General features: G+C 41.9%; 1 protein-coding gene across 1 annotated transcript; it reads right to left on the bottom strand.

Moving 5' to 3' along the window:
• Positions 1-5693: 5693 nt before the first annotated feature.
• mbtps1 (membrane-bound transcription factor peptidase, site 1) lies at positions 5694-25916 on the bottom strand. The gene is made up of 23 exons (XM_076142193.1): positions 25771-25916; positions 22287-22845; positions 21254-21517; positions 18670-18879; positions 18225-18335; positions 17968-18077; positions 16971-17087; positions 15743-15810; positions 15360-15462; positions 14395-14546; positions 13541-13702; positions 13004-13148; positions 12633-12821; positions 12319-12491; positions 12060-12175; positions 11295-11451; positions 9853-9977; positions 9530-9607; positions 9151-9291; positions 8907-9038; positions 7683-7809; positions 6645-6775; positions 5694-6388 (listed from the first exon to the last, which is right to left on the bottom strand). The coding sequence occupies exons 2-23, from the start codon at positions 22531-22533 to the stop codon at positions 6168-6170; spliced, it is 3279 nt and encodes a 1092-aa protein (XP_075998308.1). The 5' UTR covers positions 22534-22845; positions 25771-25916; the 3' UTR covers positions 5694-6167.
• Positions 25917-26465: the final 549 nt, after the last annotated feature.

Here is a 26465-nt window from a genome sequence, read left to right as displayed (position 1 = left end):
GCTTCAACCGGGGAAAGTGACGGCGGTACACGGACACATGCATACACCCACACACGCGGCCGGCAGCAAGTTCCACACTCGTGTGGGGTTTGGGGCCAGAGGGAGAAAGGTGAGCCGAGGCGGAGGGCGGGGCCGCAATCAGGGGCTGATGGAGGCGGTGGAAACCCTCTATTCATAATGTTTGAACTTAATAGTAAACGTTATATCCACCAAAGTGAACAACCCTACATCACCGCTGTAGTTAACTTAAATTGATTTAATCATCTGAAATACCTCACCCGAAATACCAGAACCTTATTTGATAGCAAGCTAGCTGTATAGCTGGCATGAAGTTAATGTGAAGTGAGAGTTTTGTATTTTATATATATATATACAGTTCTTTACATATTATTTCAGATCTGAGATTTGTTTAAGGATGCTATTGGGAAACCCACTCCGAAATCAACTTCCTACTAAGTTGATTGAATTTCCCCACAGGAATGACAAATGTCTGGCACGCGCAGCCAGAAGAAACAGTGATTGTAGGAGTGTGTAAGCACAATATGATATTTCCCACAGGCCCCGAAGGCAGCATTGCTGTAGGTTTCCAAACCAATGAAGATGAAAACTCTCTCTCTCTCTCTCTCTCTCTCTCTCTCTCTCTCTCTCTCTCTCTCTCTCTCTCTCTCTAACTATCTACCTGTCTGTCTGTGTCAGTGAAGGACAAGAGGTTATTTTATGACCTATGTTGATGAGGCCGATTTCCCCCGCAGACTTGATAATAATGAAAGAGTTAATTTCAGGTGACACTGAACTCCAATTGTCATTATTCTAAGCAAATTAGCAGTTAAGTACATTCCTGAGTCTGTTAGGTGCCCACTTGGTAATCCCATTTTGAATACAGATAAACAAAGTAATGGAATAGTTTGTTTAAGGAGGTGTTAATGCAATGCAGAGTAACAGAAGGTGTGAGATGAACACACTTGGATTCAGACATCTTCTTAGAGTGTGACATGATGTAGGAGCCGAAGGCTGGAGGAGCACAAGAGCAAATGGTAGGACTGGAGGGTGAGGGTGAAGAGAGGTGGACAGGAGGGGGGCACAGGAAGTATGAAGTATGTATGGGGCCAGAATGTGTTATGTTGTTATGTCCTGACTACCTTATGTCCAGGCTCCATGCTGTAACAGGGAAAGTCATTTGGGAGGGAATGGGTGTGTGTGAGAGTGTGTGGGTATGTGTGTGTCTCACACGTGGACTTGAACAGGTTGGTTGAGCACAAGAACAAGAGATCAGGTTTTGAATCCAGCGAGGGACCAGTGTGACCTTTTGGTGCCTTTCTGGATGAGTGAAACCAATCTGATTATGTTTTAAGTTGTGATGAAAATCCACAAAGGGTTAGAAATTTAACTATTTGTTTGAATGTCAGGAAGTAATGAAAGGAACATTAAAAACAAAAAAAATAAAAATAAAACACATACTGTTATTTTGAATAAACATTGGCTGAAACAAAGAGGGAGAGGAAACAGAGAGAAATGGGAAGATTTTTTAAGTCTTCTTTGCACAAAGTTCTGTTATAAAGTTATAGATTTCCACCTTATTTGTCTTTGATAGTTTGACACCAGAGGTGATTGTTTTTTCTGGGACTCATTGTTCTGCTGCTTGGCCTTAAAGGATCATAAAGTAGCCAGATTTAAATAACTGGGTTTGGGTAACAAAACACCACTATGGCACTAGTTCTTATACAAACACTACCTAATAGACTCAAGGTACATTTTTCAGTATTTGTTTAAGTACCTTGGACAGTAACTAAATTATCTTTAGTGTTGCTTTATTTTTTACATTAAATGTTAAAAATTAGCATTTATTGTGATTCAATTTCTAATCTGAAGTATGATTTATATTCCTATCACTGCCTGTCAAAGTTTTGAAGTGTTGTTGTTGAGCTGGTCTGTCCCTGCCATCAGTCAGGATAGGTGCATGAGAGGTCACTGTGAAGCGCGAGAGAAGTACAGTCCATTTCATCACAATGTGATTAGCAGCACTGAGGCTAAGCTCTGTGTCAGTGAAAACATGGTGATGAGAGCAGCAGTTTTCCCTCAAGTATGTGACTTGATAAAGCTGTTCTTGACCTGAATATTTCAGATATCACCTGTTGGGCAATACTGTAAATATCATGTACTCACAGCAAGAGGGTCCTGGGTCCAAGTACAGTGCTGGTCCTCCCCAAATTTCCCCCAAGTCCTCAAATCTGTGTGGCTTTTCTCTGGGTACTCTGCTTAGGGCAAAGATATAAGTAGGAACTTACAATTGTCTGTTGGTGTGAATGAGTTTGCCTCTGTGTGTTAACCCTGTGGCAGACTGCCAGCCTGCGCAGGCTCTACTATTGCAAAACAGCTGGGCTACACTCCTGCTTAGGATAGGCAGATGTAGAGAATGATTACAGAGTTGGTGGTCCAAAATGGTCCAGCTGAAAACAATGCCTTGATGTTCTTGTCCAAAAATACATCTTGTCAGATTATTTGATCGAGAAATTGATTGTTGAGTTCTCAGGACAGAGGCAGTGAGTCATTTGCTTTTGTCATAAATTACTTGATACAACCCGTCTACTAAAAGCCAAGTATTAAGTACATGAATTGAAGCAAGCTGCTCACTAGAAGGCAGCATGGGGTTAATGGATACGAGGCACAGTAAATGTTGGGTGGGTGATAGTCACTGCTCAGGCCCTATTGCGTCTTGATATGTATATACAAAATATGAATAAGAGAGGAGAGAAAGGAGTGGATAGGATATGTGAACAGGTGTTGTCAGTCTGATTAGGTGAGACAGGAGGAGAGATAGAGGGGCTGTGTCAGGCTGACATAGACTTCAGTGGATAAAGTGGAGGGGGACATGTAGAGGTACAGGCTGGTAGGACACACAAAGAGGGGAGGAGTGGTGAAGCTGAAGGGAGGGGTGAGGTGGACTACAGAGCCGCCACAGTGTCTCTTTCAGCTGCCTATCCAGGATGGGAGCAGGCAGGCAGGAAGTCCAGGCATCTGGGAACTGTGGAGGGAAAGAGGGCATGTGACCCCAGCTCACAACCGGCTTTCCCAAATCTTGTTAGCGCAGCTAGCTGGCTCCAGGGTCATTTCGCAGGTTCCCAAGGTTCAGCGGGAGATTAGTCCTCTACTGGGGGCACGGGTGACAGATTCACAGGCTGATCTGGCCTATTAGGCTTGGATAAGAGCCAAAGCTCAGACCCCAGCACATCGACACACATCACATCTGATGCAATCAGCCTGCATCACTGAATTCAGTTCATATCCAATACTAAACCAAGTGGAATGGAATAAGTCCATCTGCTCTCCAATCATCTCATAAACAGGAATGCAATTACTCCTTATCAATATGCTGCCAAGGAATTAGACTCAATGCATAGGTAAACTGAATGACAAGGGATTTATCTACTTTTCTATTCAGCTTTTCAAGATTCAGAATAATAGTTCAGATAGTTATGATGGTAACTAATGCAGAAATAAAATCATGAACAATAAATAAATACAACAAATAAGATGCCAGAAAATCAACCTCTAAATTCCAATTCAGTAGTTCGATGTAAATGTTATAATGTGAGCTCTTCTCACAAACTCACAATATGCTGCACTACTGATAATGTGTGAAAAGCCAAATCCTGGTATAATTTATAGATATAATGAAAGAGCTCTGGGTATTCTGTGATATTGTCATATAATAGTTCACAAAGTCTAGGTCCCCTTGTTCAAGGTTGTACACAGGGTCCATTTTTCTAAATCCAGATTGGCCGAAATGTTCACAGACGTAGAGGACAAATGTAATAGATGTTCGAAGCCTCACTGCAACCTAAGTTACATGTTTTTTCTCTGCCCCAGGCTCCACAACTACTGGTCCGGTTACTTCAACACATTGTCCACCATATTGGGAATGCAAGTTCATCCCTCCCCTCATATTGCCATCTTCAGCACCCCATCTGACTCACGCCAATTTAACACCTCACAAAAGGAAATGGTCATGTTCACCTCTTTGCTTGCTAGACGCCGCCTGCTCCTGCATTGGAAATCCCCTCCCCCTCCCTCTATTTCGCAATGGCTGTAGGATACAATGTATTTTCTTAAACTCGAGAAAATCAAGTACACTATGAGGGGCCACACTGATAAGTTGGATGAAGAGACGGCTGCCAGAGATGTCTCCAAAATATCCTACAATTGTATGCTCAATGTCATGTAAAATGTTTGCTTCAATAAAACAAAAAGCAAAAAAACCCAAGTCTAGGTCCATGAGTCATGGTGCACCATCCATCCATGTCTGGCAGACAAATGGAAACCTAGAGGACTTAGAAACGTAGAGGAGGCTCAGTGATATTTTTGGATTGCTGTGCAGCCTCTGGCACTGGATGCCTTCAATCTGAGCAGAGCATGGTGGAATCAGGAGTATCAAGGCTAAACACACAGTGTGGGGAAGCTGTGTTTCAGTCACAGGTGATGGGTCCTCCAGCAGGACAATGAAACAAACCAAACTATAAGAAGCACAAAAATAATAGAGGAAAATAGAACAAGTGTTTCTGTGTGTCGTGATCTGATCCCCTCGGATGTAGCAGAAAGTCAAACCTAAGAGAACTGGAGCAGTTTGCTCAAGATGAGCGAGTAATGCAGGTGTTTGGTTGTAGTCATCACCAAAGGGTGTACTATGAAATATTAGGTTAAGAGGTTTGTCCATAGCACCATCCTTGTTTGATTATTGAAACACCACTGTGCAACTTTCTAACCTGAAATATTACCTTTATATAACATGAGTAATGTGTATGTCAGATCAGTGGCTGTTCAAGTAATGCCTTCACATTGCCTTCACGCGTGTGCATTCCCAGGCCCAGAAAACAACTTTTTCAAACTTTTCCAGGACTTCCATGAGTTTAGAGACATTGTAGCCTGATCTCACTCCTACATCAAAGCTTTCACTTCAAATAAACATGTCAATAAATGGGCTCACAGCCCACATCAGTATTAGATTACACCTCAACACTGCCACCAACAGGTCACATGATTTTACACAGCCTATACAGGTCCAGTGACACTGCAGAACTTACTGCACCTGTGTTAGGCTGGTACACACTACAAGATGATGAAGCAGATTTTGGGCCCCAGTTGCTTTTTCCAACAAGCTGCGAGTCCAGGCTCTCCTGTTGTGTGAGGTTTGTTTACTGTATCTTACTTCCTCCCATCCATCTACAGTATCTATCTATCTATCTATCTACAGTATCTGTCTGCTTGGATCGCACTTTCTGAAATTGTTAATAAAATTGTGTTAAAGAGGGAAAACAAAACAACTTTCAATTTCAAGCCATCAAGAAGAAATTAGCAAGCAGGTTACTTTGATGCTTTTTAATGGATGAAATATATTTGAACAAGTCTCTCAATGCTACTTTGTTGACCATGAGATCATGATGGAGAATCCAACAGAATGCCTGGAGGTCAATCATGACATCAAATATAAAAACAATAAAAAAAACAGGACATTTAAATATGGGCAGGAATTATGAAAGAGAGGAAGATGAGATTAGACAGTCAAGATTGTACTACTTGAACAATCAGTGGACCTCTTGGTAAAAGATATCTGCATGTGTTTTTCTGTCAGCATTAACAGTATGTAAGTAATACAACCTATGTGTAGATGCATTTTTTTCTGTGTGACAGTTTGTGGTGTATTTCTGTGTTAGGGTGTGCACAAATTAAATAAATACAAAAGTCAAACATATTCAATGAATCAATCAACCATTTGGTCAGAGGAATGAAAGAAGTTTGTAAGGGGAGGAGAAGGAAAACATTGAGATCATGGCTGTCTAGTACAGGCATTTGGGGCCATGTGTGTAACGCCGTCTAATACTGTTCATTAGTCCACAAACACACACACATACACCCACTGACAGCCTGAGACAGACCAGAGGCACAAAAACCATTGTAGCACCCAACAGACATCTGAAGGCTGCTCTCCGTTCATGTTCGGCAGGGTTGAGTTTTAAAAGTGTTCATTTTTCCTCAGGTTTACTTAAAATGTTCAGGCTCCAATTCACGCAGCACCTTATATGCTGCTTTATCAGTTTTCTTGGTATTGGAGGTAAACCGAAACCGTCTCCCCAATGGCACCGGCAGCCAATCCAAGCAAATTCCAGTCCCAGTCAAACGGTGGGGTTTCTCCCTGTTATCTGCTGCTGCTGCTGCTGCTGCTGTTGCTGTTGAAGGTAGGTGGGCCGTTTGACACGGGGTTTCCTGCGCTTGGGTTTGCTTTTGGCCTTGGTGAGCTGAACCACAAAAAAGGACAAGACGACCATCGCTCCCAGGAAGGCGAACACAGGGATGGTCTGGCCCACTTCCTGGTTGTAGCGGCCAGGCATGATCCCTGAGGGGAGAGAGCAGAAGGGAGAGCTCTAAATGCTCTTATGCATCCTTTTTGTCCCTGGCTGTTTAGATAATGTGAGGAGATATTAAAGAAGGGCCTGGTGAGGAGGACTGCAACTAGCCACTATGAACCTGTAATTCTTTATTAAATTAGGGCTTTCAAAACAATGTTGTATGCCAGGAACATGATTCACTCTTCATACAGGTTAACTTTAAGAATATGGAAAAGTAATTTGTGGCACTCCTGGATGTCGTACCTCCAGGGATGTCCCAGGCGCCGCTCTCCCCAGGAGAAAGAGGTCTGACCTGGGGGCGGTACGGCCTCACGTTGGGCAGAGCCACTTTGTCCAGATCCACTGAGAGAAGCTTCTGGTGCTTCCACAGGTTACTAAGAGAATAAGAGAGAGAGACCGAATCTGAAACTGAAAATCTGAAAATCTGAATTCTTCTGTCTACAAATATTGTATATGCATTTATGTGTAGAGTTAAAACGCAACCATTCACTAGCTACATTTCCATTTAGGTTTTGAATAAATTGAATGGTTCAGTGAAAAAGTTTAACTCCTGCAAAAGAAAGACTGTTACTGTGACCATTAGCTGTGTAGAAGCAAACAAAACACTGGCGAGCGCATCTTGCTCTTTAGTTCTTCTGGTCCATCTCGTTGTAAGAGCACATGATGAAGTTGAAAATGCAGCAGTAACTAAGGATCCACCGCTATTCCATTACAAGCACAGAGTTGATTTTTTTGCCATGTAACACTGCTGCAGACACTTACACTGCCATTATTCCTTAAAATAGTCCACGGTTTGTCATACTCTTTTCTCAATTTAGCAGCTCTTAGTTCTCGGTAAATGCATGCAATCGACTGATATCATTCACTTGACCTTCTTTATTTAGCAAATGCGATTCCATCATTTCAATTTATCAAACAAAAAATATATATTCACCTCAAGTGAGCGTCCAAACTGTTTTAGAAAAAAGGATTTGACATTTTCTGCATAAAAATGTCAAATTATACATAATAGTTGGATGGGCACAGCTACATCCCCTTTTGTGTTGATTTCTTTTGTTGATGGAATACAGAAAGTTTCTGCTGTCACACAAGACTTGTTCAATGTTAGAGCCCAAAGGCTATGCGCAAATTCACTGTTCCATATTGCACACTTCTACAAGCTACGTCGCTGAAATATATCACTTTGCTACAATGGACAACGGTTATAAAGCACTTTGTCTGAAAAAAGGATTCAGACTTAAGACGCTCAGACTGACAACACTGCTGTGTCATTGGATGTACCTGGGTGCTGTCTCGTTTAAAGGCTGAGGCTTTGCCCAAGACAGGTGAGGGCATGATGGGAGGGGGCGGGGCTTAGGGTCTCCCAGGTGAGCCTCTAGAACCTTAGAGTACCGGTAAAGATGGTTGCCTGGAGGAAAATCAGTAGAGATGTAAGGATCCTGGGTCAAGGGGTCATCAACATAAAAGATCATGTTTCCACAGAAATGCATAATCTGAGTTACAAATGGATAGTATATGCTTATAAATAATACTAATAGTAACACTATTTTAAGGTATTTAAGATATCTGCAATAATAGAGTAAAAGGCACTATCAATATCTAGAATCAACTCAACCTATAAGTACAAAAAAAAAAGAAGAACCATTTCATCAAATAATGACCTGAAATGTTAGTTGTACACAGACATAACAATCCAAAACAAGTGAACCCCTCAACCTATTGAAAAAATACCAATTCACACCAATACAGAGCTAAGTAAAGACAGAGAGAGCACGTATTTCACTCACTAGAGACAGGAATTAGCCATGTATTTGGCACAGCCGCAGCACAGATTTAGATTTTCTTTCTGAAGAACACAGGCATGTTCCCTAGTGATGGGTTAAAGGCTATTACAGGTTATGATTTCAGAACCTGATGAAATTTCTCTGCATGCTTCTCCCATGTGAGCAGATCACACTGCTTAAAACGACTTGCCTGTGACGTGTTCGGGAAAGAAAGAAAGTCGTCTCTAAGCAACAGCACAGCACAGCTTCATATGGCTGTTAATATAGCACACAGTTGGACTTAAATGCAGCTCTAAAGTTCCACTCGACTACAAGTCTGTGGTTGAAGAACTCAGCAGAAGACTGTGAAACTCACATTATTACCACAGAGATAATTCTGTCTCATCTTGTCAAGGGCGAAGCTGTTCATTAAGTCTCAAAATTGGGTCTTTCATTATTATAAATTGATATTACATTACTTACTATGAATTGTTATCATAGCTTTAGTGAGGTTTCACATTATTAAAACAACAATTAATTGTTGATACAATGGGAATTGCAATTTTCAAGTTTATTTCCTTTTTTTCCTTTTAGCAATATTGTAATTTCAACTATTTGTATTTAAGTATCATTGGGCACTGCCAGATCCAATCTAATGTGTGAAATCAATCAATGACTCATATCTGAAGGAAAACAAAGAGAGTTAAAATGCAGGGAAGAAAAGTTTCTGCCTCTCACTCACCTTCCAGTCTTTGTGGCAGTGGATGCTCGATGCCTGCAGGTGGGGTGACCCTGCTATGAGAGTGGCTGAGGCTGGGAGGGGTCATACTATAGGATGTATACTGTAGGAGAGCGTCTAGCAGCCAGAAACAGTCTGAGGGGGAAAAAAACAATCCAAAATACAAAAAAATAAGAAATTGGTTCTACTGAAATCATTTGGTCAGCTTGGTATAAATACACACAGGACAGGTGACATGAGAGGCTACCTTTCTGTCTGTGGCTGTCGTCTATACAGTTAGAATCGCCATACAAAGCGATGCGCCCTCCCCCATCAGATGGCGTTTGATACAGTCCAAGGATGGGAACGCCTTCCACCACTGCAGTTTCTTGCTTTAAAACCTCCAGCCCTGTGTTAAGTGCACACGAACACACACACACACACACACACACACACACACACACACACACACACACACACACACACACACACACACACACACACACACACACACACACACACACACACACACACACACACACACACACACACACCATAGGACACATTGATTAAGATCTTACTGTTTTGTTGTCTGTGTGCCTGCAGGGCTATCAGCCAGGACTGAGGTGGAATACTTGTATGGGTACCTTGGTCCTTTAGGTTCTTGGCAATCACTATTCCATCTTCTGGAAACCGTGCAATGCTGCAGCCTGAGGCATAGTACACTGAGAAGTGGTTGGGGATGGGAAGAGAGAAACAGAGACAGAGAGACAAAGAAAGCTTTGAAGTTGTGTTTGTGAATATGTATTGTATTGTATGTTCTCTGTATTTGTGACAATGCTGCAGTGAGGTGGTAACCTAGTGTTTATAGTGTGCGGACAACACAACAGTGTGTGTGTGTGTATGTTTATGTCTGTGTGTGTGTGTGTGTGTGTGTGTGTGTGTGTGTGTGTGTGTGTGTGTGTCATACTGTCGTGATCAGCCAGGGTGAAGTCCCCCTCATATAGCCCATCACTGAAAGCCATTCCCCACACTGAAATCAGGTCGTTCAGAGCCGGTACGTTAGCACCCCCTGTGTCCGGCATCCACCACTGCCTGCAGGGAACAGCCACACAAATCATTTGCACGACCATCAGCCAATAATGAATTAAAATAGTAAATGATAAAAAAAATAAACATAGAACAGAGAAAAACTGAGAAATCACCCATGATTGCACATGAACAATGTAACAATGTTACTGTCAATCTAACATCTACACACCAGCTTAGAGAAAGAAACAACATGTGAAATACGAAAACGAACAATGATTATGGACCAATCTATAAACATTACTATTCAATCCCTCAGTATAATGTTATGAAGACATAAAGGCTATTGACTTTTAATCCTCTGGATATCCTGTGAATGGAACATTAAGAAATTGTGAGTAATGGTTAGTACTACATGAGGAGCTCTGAATGTGAAAGGTTGTGATGTATTACCCCTAATGCAGAGAGAGGAGACAGAGACAGAGGGTAACACTGTAGAGAGGGACCTGGAGTAGGACTGTGCAGTTAACTACACAATGCAGTTCATCTTTCCGATATTACTGCACAATGAACCTCTGAGTGAAGCCACTGTGAAGCTAATCGCTGTTTAATCAGTGAGCTGTATCTGCAGCATAGGGCATATATGCAGAACAGGGTTTAACAGTAAGACATTAAAGCAGACTGAACCAAAAACTAATCAGCATTATTAACTGAAATGACAGAGGGCTATGCAGAATATCTTTATAAAGTTCTACTTTCCAGGACATCTGAAGTCTAAGTCGAGTAAGTAAAGGTGACATGGCTTGGTTTGGTTGAGCGGTCATCTAGGGATAGAAACGGGCTTATCAGCAGTAAATTAACCTATGCCAAGTTTAGACCAGTCTCAATCCGGACTGGCCCTCAAAGCCTGACGTGCCTAACGCAAGCTCGTTTGGGATATATTCTCTTGTATGTATGTATTCTGTGTATTACTGATGAAAAAAGGTGTACACAGATACTGATTACACAATACAGAGACTAACGTTACATTACAGTATGTATGCCTATCGTGAGGTTTAGTTACTGTGGGTCCAATTACGAGAGGTGAATGCTGTGTTCCAGAGCACTGTTAACAACTTGGAAATTACAGCCTACTAAGACAATAAGACTGTTATTTCTGGCCACATATTTTTTGTTCCAGACCTCTGATCTTATGAAAAAGAAGAGCTGTGACATCATGTAAGATGCTATGAAAAGCCAGTCATGTTTCTTAATGTAAATAGTTCAAATAATTTCCTATTGGGTGTCTTGCGCTCTTGCGGCTCTTACGCTCGGTGAGTTTTAAGCATTGCAGCACTGTTGACATAAAGGTTGACATTAAAATTTCAAAACAAGTCGACGTACCTGGTGTTTTCATCGTAGAACTTGACCTTCCTCATGACCGACGTGTTGTACCAATCACTGAAGATGATGAGTGACAGTCCGTTGTCTATGTCTCTCCTTAGCTTGGTTATTTCCTCAGGGAAATATTCCTCCTCGCTGTCTACCATTAACAACGTACCTGCGGGAACACAAATACAATTAACCCCAATATTTTGTTATGGAGTCAGAACCAGGCATTTTAAAAGCGTCATACATGGCCTTGAAAAAGAAGTGTAGAAGTGGTAATCTTTGCTTTACTAGGAGCTCATTATGTCGCTTCTGCACTACATTTGAATATGAATCCAGATTTTGTGTTTATGAGGTTTGATATGTTGTGTCCCCTGTTGCATCATGATTGTCACTGCTCAGACTAAATGTAGAGTTCTTCTGTTTATTCCAGATTTCTCCCTGGAAAGAGCTTCCAGAATAATAAACACCAATGGAATGGTCAGTTTATATGTCTGCAGGTGAAAAACAACAGGGTCTGTCATTAAGAGTTGTAAATGTGGTAAGAAAAGCAAAGGGAATTCATACCTGCTCTTATAATCTCCAATAAACAAACACATGTGACATTATGGTTGAATCTGGGTGTGTGCAGTTGAATGATCTCCATATTGCTGTCATTGCTGTACACAATGGTTTGTACGCAATATGGAAGTACAGTCAGTGTTATGCTTTTGTGTTTTATTTACAGATCCAAATGTTACTTCACACACTAACAATGTAAACGTATGTCTATGCTCTTACCATACTGGCTGGCATCAAAGCAGGTCATGGGCGCTCCTAGCACCTCAACAAAGTAGCCCATGCTCCTCAGGTGCTGGTACATGTCCCTGAAGTTAGTGTGGATATGATCTCCATTCCTGGAAACAGATGTTAAAGATGTATAAGCGCAACATACTTTGATGTGTTGTCATGTGTCCAGAGAATTTAAAAATCATAGATGAGGGGTCTGTTGTTCTGGTCTCTTGTGTGTTAGAAACTATTTTTAAAAACAGGCACAGACCAGTCAAGTGGGTCGTTCTTCATGCGCAGGTTGTCTCTGGGAAAGTAGCCAGGTGGGTAGCGCAGGTTGTGGTACTGATCCCACAGTACCCTCTTACTGCGTGGAGGGGTTGGCACGATCTTCACCTTGATGGGCAGTTTGACCGTAGAGGTCAGCTCGCCTCCCACCTCAGACTTAATTAGGTCATAAATGATAGTAGATGGATGAGTAGTGACAGAGGAGGAGTGATAAATTATACGTGATACAAAGACAAAGCTGCTAGAAATGACAAAAACATAAAGTACATCAGACACACAGCAATTACACTAACTCACATCATTCTCTGCAGGCGACGAAACGGTGACCATCACATGACCCTGAGCGATGCCTTCCCACGATGCCGCTTTCTTAGCTACAGAAATGGAGACTGCAAGGTAGCCGGCCCACGGCCACAGCACTGGTGAGAAGGAAAAGGCCACGTCGATGTGGTCACCGTTCTGGGGCAGGTAAGGCTGCCAAATGGGCTGGACAGCAGAAAGCAAGCTTTGTGAGTTGTGGGGTGCATCCTGACTCAAATCTAGGCCAGTCACCTAAAGAGGAGTTCTCCTTATACGACACTAAAGATCATAACTTTTTGCAAATATTCAATGCAAATATGTCTTTTTTATTGTGTAACATATGAGAAAAGTGAAACTAATTTGTGTACCTTGTCAACAATCTTGCCAGTGACACCCATGCCATTGAGAATGGTCACATTGACAATGGTGGGCATTCCTCCATAGTAGATGGGCTGGGAGCAGTATGGCCACATGTACGGACACTCTGTCAGGTCAATGTAGCTGGGAGAAAGACTGGGAGGAGACAATGACAGTTGATGATGATGGATGGTTGGTGTGTGGGTGTGTGTGTGTGTGTGTGTGTGTGTGTGTGTGTGTGTGTGTGTGTGTGTGTGTGTGTGTGTGTGTGTGTGTGTGTGTGTGTGTGTGTGTGTGTGTGTACAACTTTGTATGTATCTGCAAATGTAATGGTTGAATTTCATGACTGCTTTTGCATGCTGCCCAATCATGGCAAACTGGATAAGATGGGAAATAAGGTTCAACCAAAGAGAGCAGCCAACTGCAGAAAATAATGATCAACAAAATAGCTGAATTGCCTGTTTATGCATATGCAGGTTCTCTTGCATACGTTTGTAAATATGGAAGAGAATGTTAACTTGTGTGTCCTGAGATATGTGAGACCTTACCTGGCCTGAGGTCTGTAGCTGTTGAGAATCTGATAGGCCCGGATCAGGTCTAGTTTACCATGGCCCTGTTCAAACATGTTGACCCCAGGCAGCCTGCGAGCTGAGGCAATCAGAGCCTGCTTCATCGAGGCTGGGTTCACCAACTCCCGGTTCAGAACAGTGCTGGAGGAGAGAGGAGCCATGAGTGGATATCTGCCTTCACATGTTTCTGTGTGTGATGGGGGGACCGGGGTGTTTTGAAGTTTAATCAAGCAATATGAGCTATGTGTTGACTCACACTGATCAATTACAGCTTTGTTCTGTCATACTTAGAATGATTCAGTGCAAACACAGTCATAATTTCCATTCTCTGTTTTGGCCACATGGCCTGCACTGCATCTACACTGCACATTATTTAAAACGTTGTCTCCTCTAATGCCTAAATTGTCTACAGTTCATTTGTAACTTAAATTAGAGGAATGTCATAGCTTTAGCCAGCAGAGGACAGCCACAGAGATAATCATACTGGCATAATTACAAACTACTTTCTACTACATCTCAAATGTCTCTCCACACTGCAAAAGATATATTTTCACTACCTGGGGTAACTACAAATATCTCAACATTTTAAAGCTGTCTGGTCAAAAAATGATTCAGTATTCAAATATCAACCCTTTTGGTTCTTTACATGAGCTCTTAAGTGTGTGATGCTGACCCCTGGCATTGCTTGGGAGGGGGCAAGTGTAAATAAAATGTCCTTACATAAACCAAAAAAGACATGGAATGAGCAAATTAAAGAGAAATTAATGGAAATCAAATGCAAAAAGATTCTGACCCTCGTAGCAAGCAATTGGATCAAGACATGAAATACTGACCTGGCCAGGAGTGTGACGGCCCCAGCCACCACAGGAGAAGCAACGCTGGTGCCAGACAGGGAGCGACACCCCTCCTTCATTCCTGAACCCCTAACACCAGAACCATAGGTGACAATGTCGGGCTTCACCCTGCCATAACCCCCTGGCAGCTCCTGGGAAAGGAGAGGATACAGAATGTAGATGAGCACGGGTGACTAACACAGCAGTTGAAAAAAATTAGAAAAGTATTGTTCACCCATTGAAATTACATTGATCTCTGCAGTTCATGAAGTTAAGTACACCAGGCTTATACGTATGGGAAAACACACAGGAACAAGCAATATTCTCAAGTTAATTCAAAATCTCTTTAAAAAGCAGCACAGAAGGTAAAAACCTGCCCTAAATCCTGTGATTTGTGATATTGTGTGCGTGTAATTGCTTAGATTCGGGATGCTCTGCCATCTCATAAATGTTAATGTTGTTGAAAAAAAGGTGCATGCACGCGCCCAGCAGCATGGACTAATACATCAGGGGTCAACTCTATGTGTGACAGTGACAGAATGGTGTCACAGAACCACAATATCCAGAAACAGATGCAAATGCACTGTGACGTGGCCTTTCAAATGTCACATTCCTGAGCGGTTCTGATGCACAAATGCAGTCAGGTAGCAGAGTGTGGGTGAGTGAGTGAGTGCTTGCTAGCTAGCTGGCTGGCTGGCTGGCTGGCTGGCTGGCTGGCTGGCTGGTTGAGGGGGCAGAGAGACAAAATGGATTGGAGAAAGACGTCTTCATCAGATCCAATGCTAGATGTCTCCGTTTGTCTATGCGTGATCAAACAGTGGAGTGTTGACTCTGTGTGTAACTGGTGGCTAGGATGCACAACCCAGTGTTGATGTGGGCAGTCTTAAACCGATCAATGATATGATGTGTGGTGCATGTGGTCTTGTGCGTTTGAGAGTGAGGGAGAGATTCTGGCTGTAACACACCCAGGTAGTCATTCCTCTTGATGAAAATCGGGCAATATTGTCCTCAAAGTCGATCCCTCCAACCCCGATAACGTCCATCTGGTCTGCTGGGTTGTTCAGGGTGCTGAGATATAGAAATTTTAATTTAAGCTGCTAGTTTTCTTTACTTAAAGGAGGAACACTTCAACTGAAAAGGAAACATATGTATATATATCTACCCTGCCTGTGTTATTGAAAACATTGCTGATAGTTGCATAACCTCCTGATTTGACCAACAAATGTGATTGTGATTATTTGAATATTGTGATTACTTTTCCATCTGAAAAGGAATGAACTGTCCACCCCATAATTCCTTTTGAATTAACTGTAAAGTCATCAGTTCGAGGGTGGAGCTAGGATCTTACCCATACAGAGGTCCATCATTGCCAATAGCAGAAACCATGATCACTCTGTTAGCAGTGAGCTCCCACACCTGTCAATAAGAGAAATAAGAACAAAATGAACACAGCTGGTTGGGTGGAAAAGATGAAAGTGTTCCCAGTAGGTACTGTAGGTAATGCTTTTAAGTATGTTCTCAGAAATAATCCTGTGGGAGGACAGAATAACTTTATTTGTGTTTTCCACAAGGTCACAAAGAGAACATGATCTGAGGGCTGCAGCAGAAAGGCCTCTGGAATTACCTGGTGATATAAAAAATCGATGCGTATATATTTTGGGCTCAAAGTAAAGGATGACGTGATGTTCCAGATTTGTGCTGATCTTCATGAACATATGCAGTGTAGTGAGATCATGCCTTGTTCAACCCATTTGCATAAAACATCTTCTGACACATATTTTCTGGATTGTTATCTCATTGCAAAATGGGTGCAACTCACAAGGAGGATGAAATACTTTTGTCCGGGGCCAAATACCGCACAGCGAGTTCTTATTACTCTGATTACAGTTTCTAAATTGCTTTGGCACATTTCCTGAAACATTCTTGAAATACTAAAAAGTTAAAGTGCATTTCAGTAGAGCAGCACAGTACATTGCAAGAAATGTCTGTAATTCAACCAAAACATAAAAAAATATGCTAGAAATGTGTTCCTCATCCCTAATTGGAAAGTGAACTTTCTGACCACAGTAAATATGCTAATCCTAGATATTCATGAGTTTCACTTGTAGTGTCATTAATTGATATGAGATGTTTGAAACTCCTTCGAAAGTAAAATTTCACATTCACCAGAGAAGCAATTAGTCAATTTAGCAGCCATCCCAACAACACATCAACACAATTCATGAAATATATGCCAGAAAGCTTTTGATAAGCAAATTTACACAATGAAGGGATACCTTTATGTATTTTAGAGTAAACCTATTCAACTGAGAGGCAATATAATTCATTTTGATGGCACAACTGATTATTTTGCCAATTCAATAACAACTCTACACAACAATTTGGATAAATGATGATCATAACCATTTCAATACTCAAGCATTTGTAATGGTGGAAAATGATTGTGAAATTATATTCTGCTCAGAGCAATTGACCTGGTAGTGTGAAAGTTTTCACATATACAGTAGTTTAGAAAACCTTGACTGTCAATGAAGTATTGTTTGAAAACAACTTATGACCTGGAAGTATGTATTTACCTTATCGACAAATGGGTGGTCCATGAAGTCAGGACCCCCGATGCTGAGGTTGAGAACATCGATCTTCTTCAGAATGGCATAGTTGAAAGCATCCAGAAACCAAGAGGTGTATGACACCTGGGAGATAAGACCAAACAAACATGTCACACTCTAATACAGTGGTCTTCATCAGGGGGTCCGTCATTTGAAAATTTGTGGTTGAGTAGACAATTTTTTTATATATTTTTTTCAAACCAATTTATTTTTCCACAAATTTAAATGTCTTTAAATCAGTGGTCTCCAATAGTCGCTAACAATAACATTGTTTTGTTTATTTTTGAGATTAATATGATGTGAATTCATTAGTGTGAGTTTCACACTGAGAATGTATACAGAAAAAAAGAAGCTCATGTTACTGGATTTGAATTGAGAGTTGGATATTGAAATTTTGTAAATGTTCACACAAAGAGGCTTATTCAGCTAGTTTGGGTGGAGAATCAGCCATGTGGACAAACGTTATTAATAACGTTAAACATGAGGAGCTCTCTGACACTTTTATTTTGTCAAAGTAGCTCTGAGGCAAAAAGGTTGGAGAGCACTGCTTTAAATAAAATCTATTACCAATGTGTGTCATTTGATTGATCTATGAAGCCATCAAAGCTGCAGCGTCACTTGGAGACAACCCACGGCCACTTAAAAGACAAACTTGTTGAATACTTCCAAACTAGTCTCAAATTCCTCTAAGGTCACCAGACATTGATGAGGAAATCTATGTTTATACATGGCACTAGGCCCAGTTTGATATAAAACACAATTTTATACAATATATATAGTAGGGGGTCCCCGCTCCATCTCTCCATCAGTTTGGGGGTCCTTGGCCTGAAAAACGTTGAAGACCCCTGCTCTAATACATTTACATAGAATAGATTGACAACTTTACAAAATGCATAATCAAGGTCCATTACTTGATGTACACAAACACTGTTTTATGTAGACATAGCCAGGGTTTAGTATGTACCTGGTTATTGGTGAAGACTCTGAAGATGTGTAGTTCAGAGTCTGGAGCAAAGCCCTGGCACTCCCTCATACTAGCAATCACTCCTGCGACAAATGTACCATGACCCAGACCTGAAACAACAAGACATCATGGGGCTTTTCTGTTTTTGCACCTCACGTACACACGCTACTTGACTAACACCTCTCACTTGTGCACAGAACTCGTAATGATATGTCGTTATTACAACATCAGCCATCATTAACATCATCATCTCTCACCATCATCCAGTGTCTTTTCATTGGTCCAGTTGGTCCTTTCCTTCACGTTCTTAAAGTGAGGGTGCTTCTCACTCAGACCTGTATCAAACACTGCTACCTTCACACCAGAACCTGCACGTACACAAAATTAGATCATTTTATTTTAACAAAATATTGCACTCAGTAACTCAAGTAACGCACACCGGCTGTCATTCTAGCCAGCTCCCTTTGAGGATGACATCAGCTGCTTGAATAGAAAAAGAACATTTTAACCTTTCATTACAAAGCAACTCTTGGAAAGCTATGACCCCATGTTGAAGATACCATATGTGACAATACACATGGGTGGATTATTCATTTACTCCAAAGACATTCTGTAGCACAAAGCAATCACTTAGTCATTACATAACATTTTGGAGGTGGATGTCTGAATGCCCTTAACCAAGCCCAGCGGTCAAGGTCTTACCAGTGTGTCCCATCTGCCAGAGTACATCAGCCTGCAGGATCAAGGCGACGTGACGTGGGATGGCCCGGAGTAGACGCCGGCTGGAGTGGCGCCCGGTGGCGTGCCAGAAACCTGAGCCCAGTGACAGGCTGGAGCGTCGGAAAGGGCGAGAAGATTGCCATGATTTTTGATTCCAGCGCGAGGCGTTACAGGGTGCAGAAGGTTCAGGCGCTATGAAAAACAGAAAACAACTTTGTTGACCCGATCTGCACTCACTGAAGTTAGAATCACTTCGTCAGCGCATTACCATTGTTATGTCCGACAAGTTTGTTCCTAGACTTCACGGCTCAGGAATACAATTTATGTTCACAGGTGTATTTGCCTATTTTCTGACACTTCTGTACAATGTCGATTGTTTGGAGGCCAAGAAACCTTTCCTGATCCCTTGCAAGAACTCGAGGTAATAAAAGCTTATGTGTGCTACTTCATACGCACACATTGTTTGTATGTGGGTTTGGGGCAAACTGAAGTCTTTCAGCCACTGCCAGGAAAAGAGTGTGCCCCCCCCTCCCCCGTCCAGGCAAGCCCCACCATGCTGACCCATGTACTCCCTCCCAGGGTAAGCACACACAGACCATCTCTGTGCTTCCCCCATCCCCCAACAACTTAAGAGTCCTTCCAACATCAACACCCCCAAGTTGGCCTACAACCGATATAAATAAATGATCCTCCGTAAACCTCTGTAAGATATAAAATATACATCTATCTATTATAAATACTATAAGAATTATATGGTCAAGTTAAGGTTACATTCACAATCAGAATACTGGCTCCAACAGTCTCAGCCTAATACACAAACCACAGATGACTGATGGCTCTTCAACATGGGAGGCCCAGAAAACATACATATGAGTAGAAGAACTACCTGAGCTTCAAGACAAAGGCTTTTAACACTTCATCCCTTCACCCACAGAAGGACTCTCACTCTCTCACACACGCACGCACAGATTCTGGTATACTATACAGGTGCTGGTCATATAATTAGAATATCATGAAAAAGTTGATTTATTTCAGTAATTCCATTCAAAAAGTGAAACTTGTATAATGTATACATTCATTCCACAAAGACTGATATATTTCAAGTGTTTATTTCTTTTAATTTTGATGCTTATAACTGACAACTAATGAAAACCCAAATTCAGTATCTCAGAAAATTAGAATATTGTGAAAAGGCTCAATATTAAAGACACCTGGTGCCACACTCTAGTCAGCTAATTAACTCAAAACACCTGCAAAAGCCTTTAAATGGTCTCCCAGTCTAGTTCTGTAGGCTACACAAGCATGGGGAAGACTGCTGACTTGACAGTTGTCCAAAAGACGACCATTGACACCTTGCACAAGGAGGGCAAGACACAAAAGGTCATTGCTAAAGAGGCTGGCTGTTCACAGAGCTCTGTGTCCAAGCACATTAATAGAGAGGCGAAGGGAAGGAAAAGATGTGGTAGGAAAAAGTGTACAAGCAATAGGGATAACCGCACCCTGGAGAGGATTGTGAAACAAAACCCATTCAAAAATGTGGGGGAGATTCACAAAGAGTGGACTGCAGCTGGAGTCAGTGCTTCAAGAACCACCACGCACAGACGTATGCAAGACATGGGTTTCAGCTGTCGTATTCCTTGTGTCAAGCCACTCTTGAACAAGAGACGGCGTCAGAAGCGTCTCGCCTGGGCTAAAGACAAAAAGGACTGGACTGCTGCGGAGTGGTCCAAGGTTATGTTCTCTGATGAGAGTAAATTTTGCATTTCCTTTGGAACAATACCCCATAGAAAATCTATGGGGTATTGTGAAGAGGAAGATGCGATACGCCAGACCCAACAATGCAGAAGAGCTGAAGGCCACTATCAGAGCAACCTGGGCTCTCATTACACCTGAGCAGTGCCACAGACTGATCAACTCCATGCCACACCGCATTGCTGCAGTAATTCAGGCAAAAGGAGCCCCAACTAAGTATTGAGTGCTATACATGCTCTTACTTTTCATGTTCATACTTTTCAGTTGGCCAACATTTCTAAAAATCCCTTTTTTCTAATGGTCTTCAGTTATATTCTAATTTTCTGAGATACTGAATTTGGGTTTTCATTAGTTGTCAGCTATAATCATCAAAATTAAAAGAAATAAACACTTGAAATATATCAGTCTTTGTGGAAGGAATGTATACATTATACAAGTTTCACTTTTTGAATGGAATTACTGAAATAAATCAACTTTTTCATGATATTCTAATTATATGACCAGCACCTGTATATTTCTAGTGTTAATGACACTAGTGATATTTGTTTAATTCTGAGACTTTAAACGTTCAAATGTTAAATAAATGGATGATTGTTAAACTTTGATTTACCTCAGATTACCATTAATGAGAGACAGACAGACAGAGAGAAAAAGAGAGAGATGCATCCCCTAACTCCACAAACAGAGTAAGATTCTGTGACCTGTAGCAGACAAACAGTTTTCTGTATTAAGCAGTTGGTTTGCTTAATCTATGTCAGCATTAGACATACTGTGATCCTTTTTCCACACAACAGCGCTGTAGCAGCAGACTTACAGGGGAAGTATTTAAGTGAACGGAACACTTTGCGCTGCGGTGTCACCCTCTTGATGTAAGGGTGATCCTCTAAGGTCAGCAGGCTAACCGGGGACACTCGGCGGATGTGGACCAGCTCAAAGTCGCTGGGGAAGTCTGCGGCCGGGTTTTCCCTGGGAACGATGTGCCACTCCAAGGCTCCCTGCCCCATGTTCCTCAAGGCGCTGCTGATGTAAAGACTCCGGGCTTTTGCTGAGAAATACCCTGTAAATGCCACGATGTACTCTGGGGAGACAGGAGAGGAAAACACACCACAGTGACCATGAAAGTCTCAGCAGAGTCTGTACAGGTGGTTGAAGAAACTTCAACCACTTCAACGACCATCTTCAACCTCTGGGGGCCTTTGAGCTTTCAACTTCGGAAAACAAAGTCAATATATAGTTGTATCAATACTTGAGGCCGTCAGGATGACAAACACAGAGTCTGAAGTTATGTGAACTAGCCGGGAGTGACTAAGCCCAGCACAATAACTACAATGTTCCCATTATGATTTGATGATATTGACACCAGGGTGTGGCTGAGTTAAAGGTTGTGTTTCCATTGTGCTGCATTTGACTCTCATGCCGCAGCATGTGATGCTGTGGTTAGACTATAAAAAACTATATATATATAAACAGCAATACAAAATAAGGGCAAAAACCTGTGTTTTGTTGATTGCTGACTTTCTTCATTTTGGTATCTATCTCTACTACTTTACTGACATCTTAAGCCAAGGGCACCAAACATTTTTTCATGTATTTCACTAGTGTTTGTATCGATAGCGCAGATACAAATCAACAAAACTGCACCCGTGAGAAAACCACAGTAGCAATGATTCATAAATAGTGAATTTTTGTGGAGGATTGTGGAGAATATGTTGCTCCAACACAAAGCACAAGTGCAGCTCTGTTGAGGCCCGACAAGTACATACAGATTCATATTCCATTAGTATCCTACAAAGAGGGTCAAAGATAACGAATGTTTAGAAATTCAATAATTTGGGAGAAGTTCTCACCATGTTCAACCACATTGGAGGAGAACTCCAGTTTGAGGGTGAGCTGGGAGCAGTTGGAGCCAGGGGGTTGGGACGGGGATGGCTGCTCTATGTTCAGGTGGTGATCGGGGGTTGGTTTGGCACCTAGCGCTGGTTCCATCCCCACCACAGGCAGGAAGACAGCAAGCAGCATGGACACCAACATGGGAAGCAGAGGCATTCTGAGTTCTGCGGTGGCACAAATCAGCATTTCCAAAACCAGAACCATTTCAAATGGAAACAGAGCTGCTAAAAACTGTACGGGTAGGGGTCAGGGGTTGGCACGGAGGAGTTCAGGTCCAGATCTCGGAAAATGAGTCCATAGTGCAAACAGCCTGAGCAGCTAGATTGATTTCTTTCTGCGTTTCCTCTCCATGGTGGTGGTCCAAGGTGGAGGTCAGTGGTGCAGCCAGAGTACAAAGATAGTCGGCATGATGAGAACGGGAGAAGGCCAACGGCGGGGGTGGCGGAGGGAAGGGAGGAGGGAGCAGTGAAGGAGGAAGATGGTGGTGTTCCCTTGCAGTCCTTTCTGTTTTTATCCCTGAATGAAAAAGAGCAAATTAGAACATGAACAGAGAAAACATTCACCAACATGGATCAGTTCTCTAACTTGCTAGTGGACTACAGGACTAAACAAACACACTGCTTTTGCGCTCACAAATTTCAGAGGAGATCTGCTCACATGTTTCTGAGACCTGCTGCTGATAGCCATGCTAAGCCAACAGTGCACACACACAACCTTTGCAGACATAACAAATCACTTACTTTTTCCTGCCTCCTGTGAGTTTGGGGAAAATAAAAATGACGCCACTTTTGTTTCCATTTCTATCTCCTCACGTGTTGAGGAGAAGGAGCGCTTCACCCACTGTGCCCATGAGAAGGAGGGGAGGTGTTGGGTGCAGCGTGGTGTATAATGTGCTATTAACCACTCCTTCCTCATCAAGCTACTCATAAAGAGCCCATAATGCCCCCAGGGAACAATTCTGTCACTAGATAGAGCACGTACAGAGAGATAAAACTTTATCTTGCCTGAAAGGACGATACCGCTTAGTGAGACCGCCAGGAATAATCAACCACAGAGCCTGTCATGCGTCCAACGTATACAATATACATTTAAGTTAGCAATATGTCAGTTATGTATTGGCGTAGAGGGAATTGTCTAGTTTAGCAAGTTTTTTGTCACAAAACAACCAAAATAAACACAAGCGCGCACACACACACACACACACACTAACATCCTTCCCAGTTGCATCAGATGGGAAATTTGGGACAGGAGAAACGTAATTCCTCTGTGGTCCAAGGTTTAACCAAAAAAAAGTGTGTGCAAGTTCATTTCTGACCATCTGTGGACAACTGTACGGACACACACACATTTGCCAAAAGTGCATGTTCATTGGAAGCGGCCCCACGCTGATTAAGCATCTAGGCCCGGTTACATAAGGCAGCTTGGGCAGCCTCCCTTCCTGCAGAGCCTGTTGGTGCCTCCCACCTCCCACCAGATGGCTGCCGATGGGCATAGGATAGGCTTTTTACATTTTGAGCACTTTTTCTGTGCTTTCACCTCCAATGAAATCCCACAGCACGTTATGGTATTCATTTATGAAATGTTTGTATTGGTTGAGAGGTTGGGGGTTGGGGTGGGTGGGTTGATTTCATTGATGAGCCTTCATAGCCCTCTGCTAGACTGTTGGTATGCCAGCTGGTCTCTGGCTGCAAAGTGATGTCTGATCAGAGCACATGCATCACAAGTGCCAAAAAATCAAGTCAAACACTCCCGGAAATGTGACCTTTGAGTGCACATGTATACAGTATATATAAAGTAATAGTAAGTATAGAAATACTTTTCAAATAGATCCGTCTTTATCACTCAGCTGCACATTTTACGACATTTAGCTCCATATTTTCTCTTATCTGTAGTTAGAGTTGTATATGTTTGGTTTAAAATGGAAATCCCTGAAATTCAGAACAGGGTTCTGTCTTTGCCTGGCCTACGAAAAGAAATAAAAGAATGGCTTTTTTGTTGTTATTGTTTGTTTGTCCAACAGTTACTTAATATACTGAAGGAAGAAATCCATTTGTCCTGAGAGATTGGAATTATAATCAAATGTACTTCTGTTCAGCCCTCTGTTTGGAGTTGCATTTAGCTATATATGAATCTCAACAATCACATAAAATCCCTGTCTTAACTTTCATTCCTGCATGTGTGTGTGTGTGTGTGTGTGTGTGTGTGTGTGTGTGTGTGTGTGTGTGTGTGTGTGCAACCACATGCCTATCCCTGTTCAGTCTTAATGATAAGGTTAAACTGTAGATATGGGCCTACTGAAGTGATGTTAGTGTAGACGCTGTAACAAAAAGCCCCTGGCTAGTCTGAAGGAGTTCCTGCTTGGGGCAGGATCCTCGTCTGTGAAACAATTATACAACCAATGACTACTAGTTTAGAGCTCGGGCTGTAAAAAATAGTCCCCCTGGTTAGGGCAGGGCTGTACAAGACATCCAGGGACTACTTGTGTCAACATGACACCAAGCCACGAGAAACGGCATCAAAGGAGTTATAATATACTGGCAGTTAAAAGGACCCACACTTGAATAGTGCAAGAAAGCGCAGGAGAGAAAGACAGATTCACAACAGGTCCTTTAGATCGGGATGTTCTTCTAGACGTCTCCTATTGAAATAATCATATCAACTTCAGAGAAGGGAAATTCAAACAAATTCCTCAACTTGCTGGAGATGAGCATGCCTTATCAGACGTGCAGTTTCAACATCTGGGAGGCAGCATTTGGAGCTAATAAGCACAAGTTTAGGGCATATGCAAGTTATATGTAAGCCATTTCAACGATCTCATATAGAATCGCTATAATAGCTAGAAAACTCACATCAGTTATTTTTTAGTGCAAAATAAAATTCAGAACAACACTAAGATGATATAAAGAGACAATTAATATTTCTGGTTGTAAATGGCCATAATCTGGTACATCAACAATTTAAATTACTGGATGAGCCAAACACTGACATTCATATATGGTTATTTGATCTACTTAGATGGTATTTTTGTTGAACTTCCAGAATATTTACTAAGTTACATTATACACTACTTATGAGTACTTACATTGTCAAATTAGCAGCTCTATATCGTTCCCAACTTTGATAGAACATTAATTTCCCAATCGTGCACAGGAAGTTAGCTAGCAAGCCATCTATAACAAATAACAAAACTACACGGCGTCACACAGTTATAACGACTGTACCAGCATCAGCTTTAAATTCCTTACAGTGGAGGTTTATTTTATCGACCGCTACTTGTCAACGAAACGCGAATTAAAGCTGCACTTGCACCACCTTAAACGGACTTTGTAAACAAGCGGACGAGCTGCTGGAGCCAGCTGCCTCTCACATGTAGGGGGCTAGCTAGCGACTGTTTTGTGTCCCGTGGTAGCAGCCGTTAGTTAGTTTGCAGGTTATACTTACCGAGCCGACTAGATTCACTCTTTCACTTGAAATGCTTGTTTACTGTCCGGGTACGGGTTTGCTGCTGGCTACCGGATAGCGAGACCCATCGAACAAAAGCTAGCAACAGCTAACTCACTACAGCCGCAGACCATTGACGTCTGGGTGTGATGAGTTGCCATATTTTGCCAAAGCAGGCCTCCAAAACGAACAAGAACTATCAACTCTCCTAATTCAGATAAAACGCACCACAAGAAGTAACCCGCGTTTCGTCATTATTTTAAGTTTACTGTAAAATAAATTACGTACTTATTTTGTTGTCCATATGAAGTATTTGTCATAATCTAAACGCATCGAAACATTTTCCTTTTTCGAATCTGGCAACCCGGCCTTCGGCCTTCCTAATTTTGCAGTTTTTTCCCCCAGCAGAGGGCGACATATTCCACCAAGAAAATAAACTATACGCATGCTATTTAACATATGGGGTTTTATAACGACAAAACCACACATCTTAACATCTAAAACGATGACCCTGTGTACAGCAAAACACAAAAAGAGTCAATCACTATACATAAAAAAAACTATACATTTCAAAATTGCACAAATTTCAATATGCTGTTGTTGCCACATCAAGGAATTTCAATGTACAGAATGACCCTGTGTTTTACTGTGCAAAGGACAAATAAGCTTGAAACTCATACCATCTAAACATATTT

Source organism: Genypterus blacodes, unplaced genomic scaffold, assembly GCF_046128005.1.
Source record: "Genypterus blacodes isolate CSIRO-AG114 ecotype Tasmania unplaced genomic scaffold, CSIRO-AGI_Gbla_v1 ptg000021l_1, whole genome shotgun sequence".
NCBI classification, from domain to species: Eukaryota; Metazoa; Chordata; class Actinopteri; order Ophidiiformes; family Ophidiidae; genus Genypterus; species Genypterus blacodes.
Note: the sequence above shows the minus strand (reverse complement) of the source record. Positions and strands in the feature narration are given on the sequence as shown.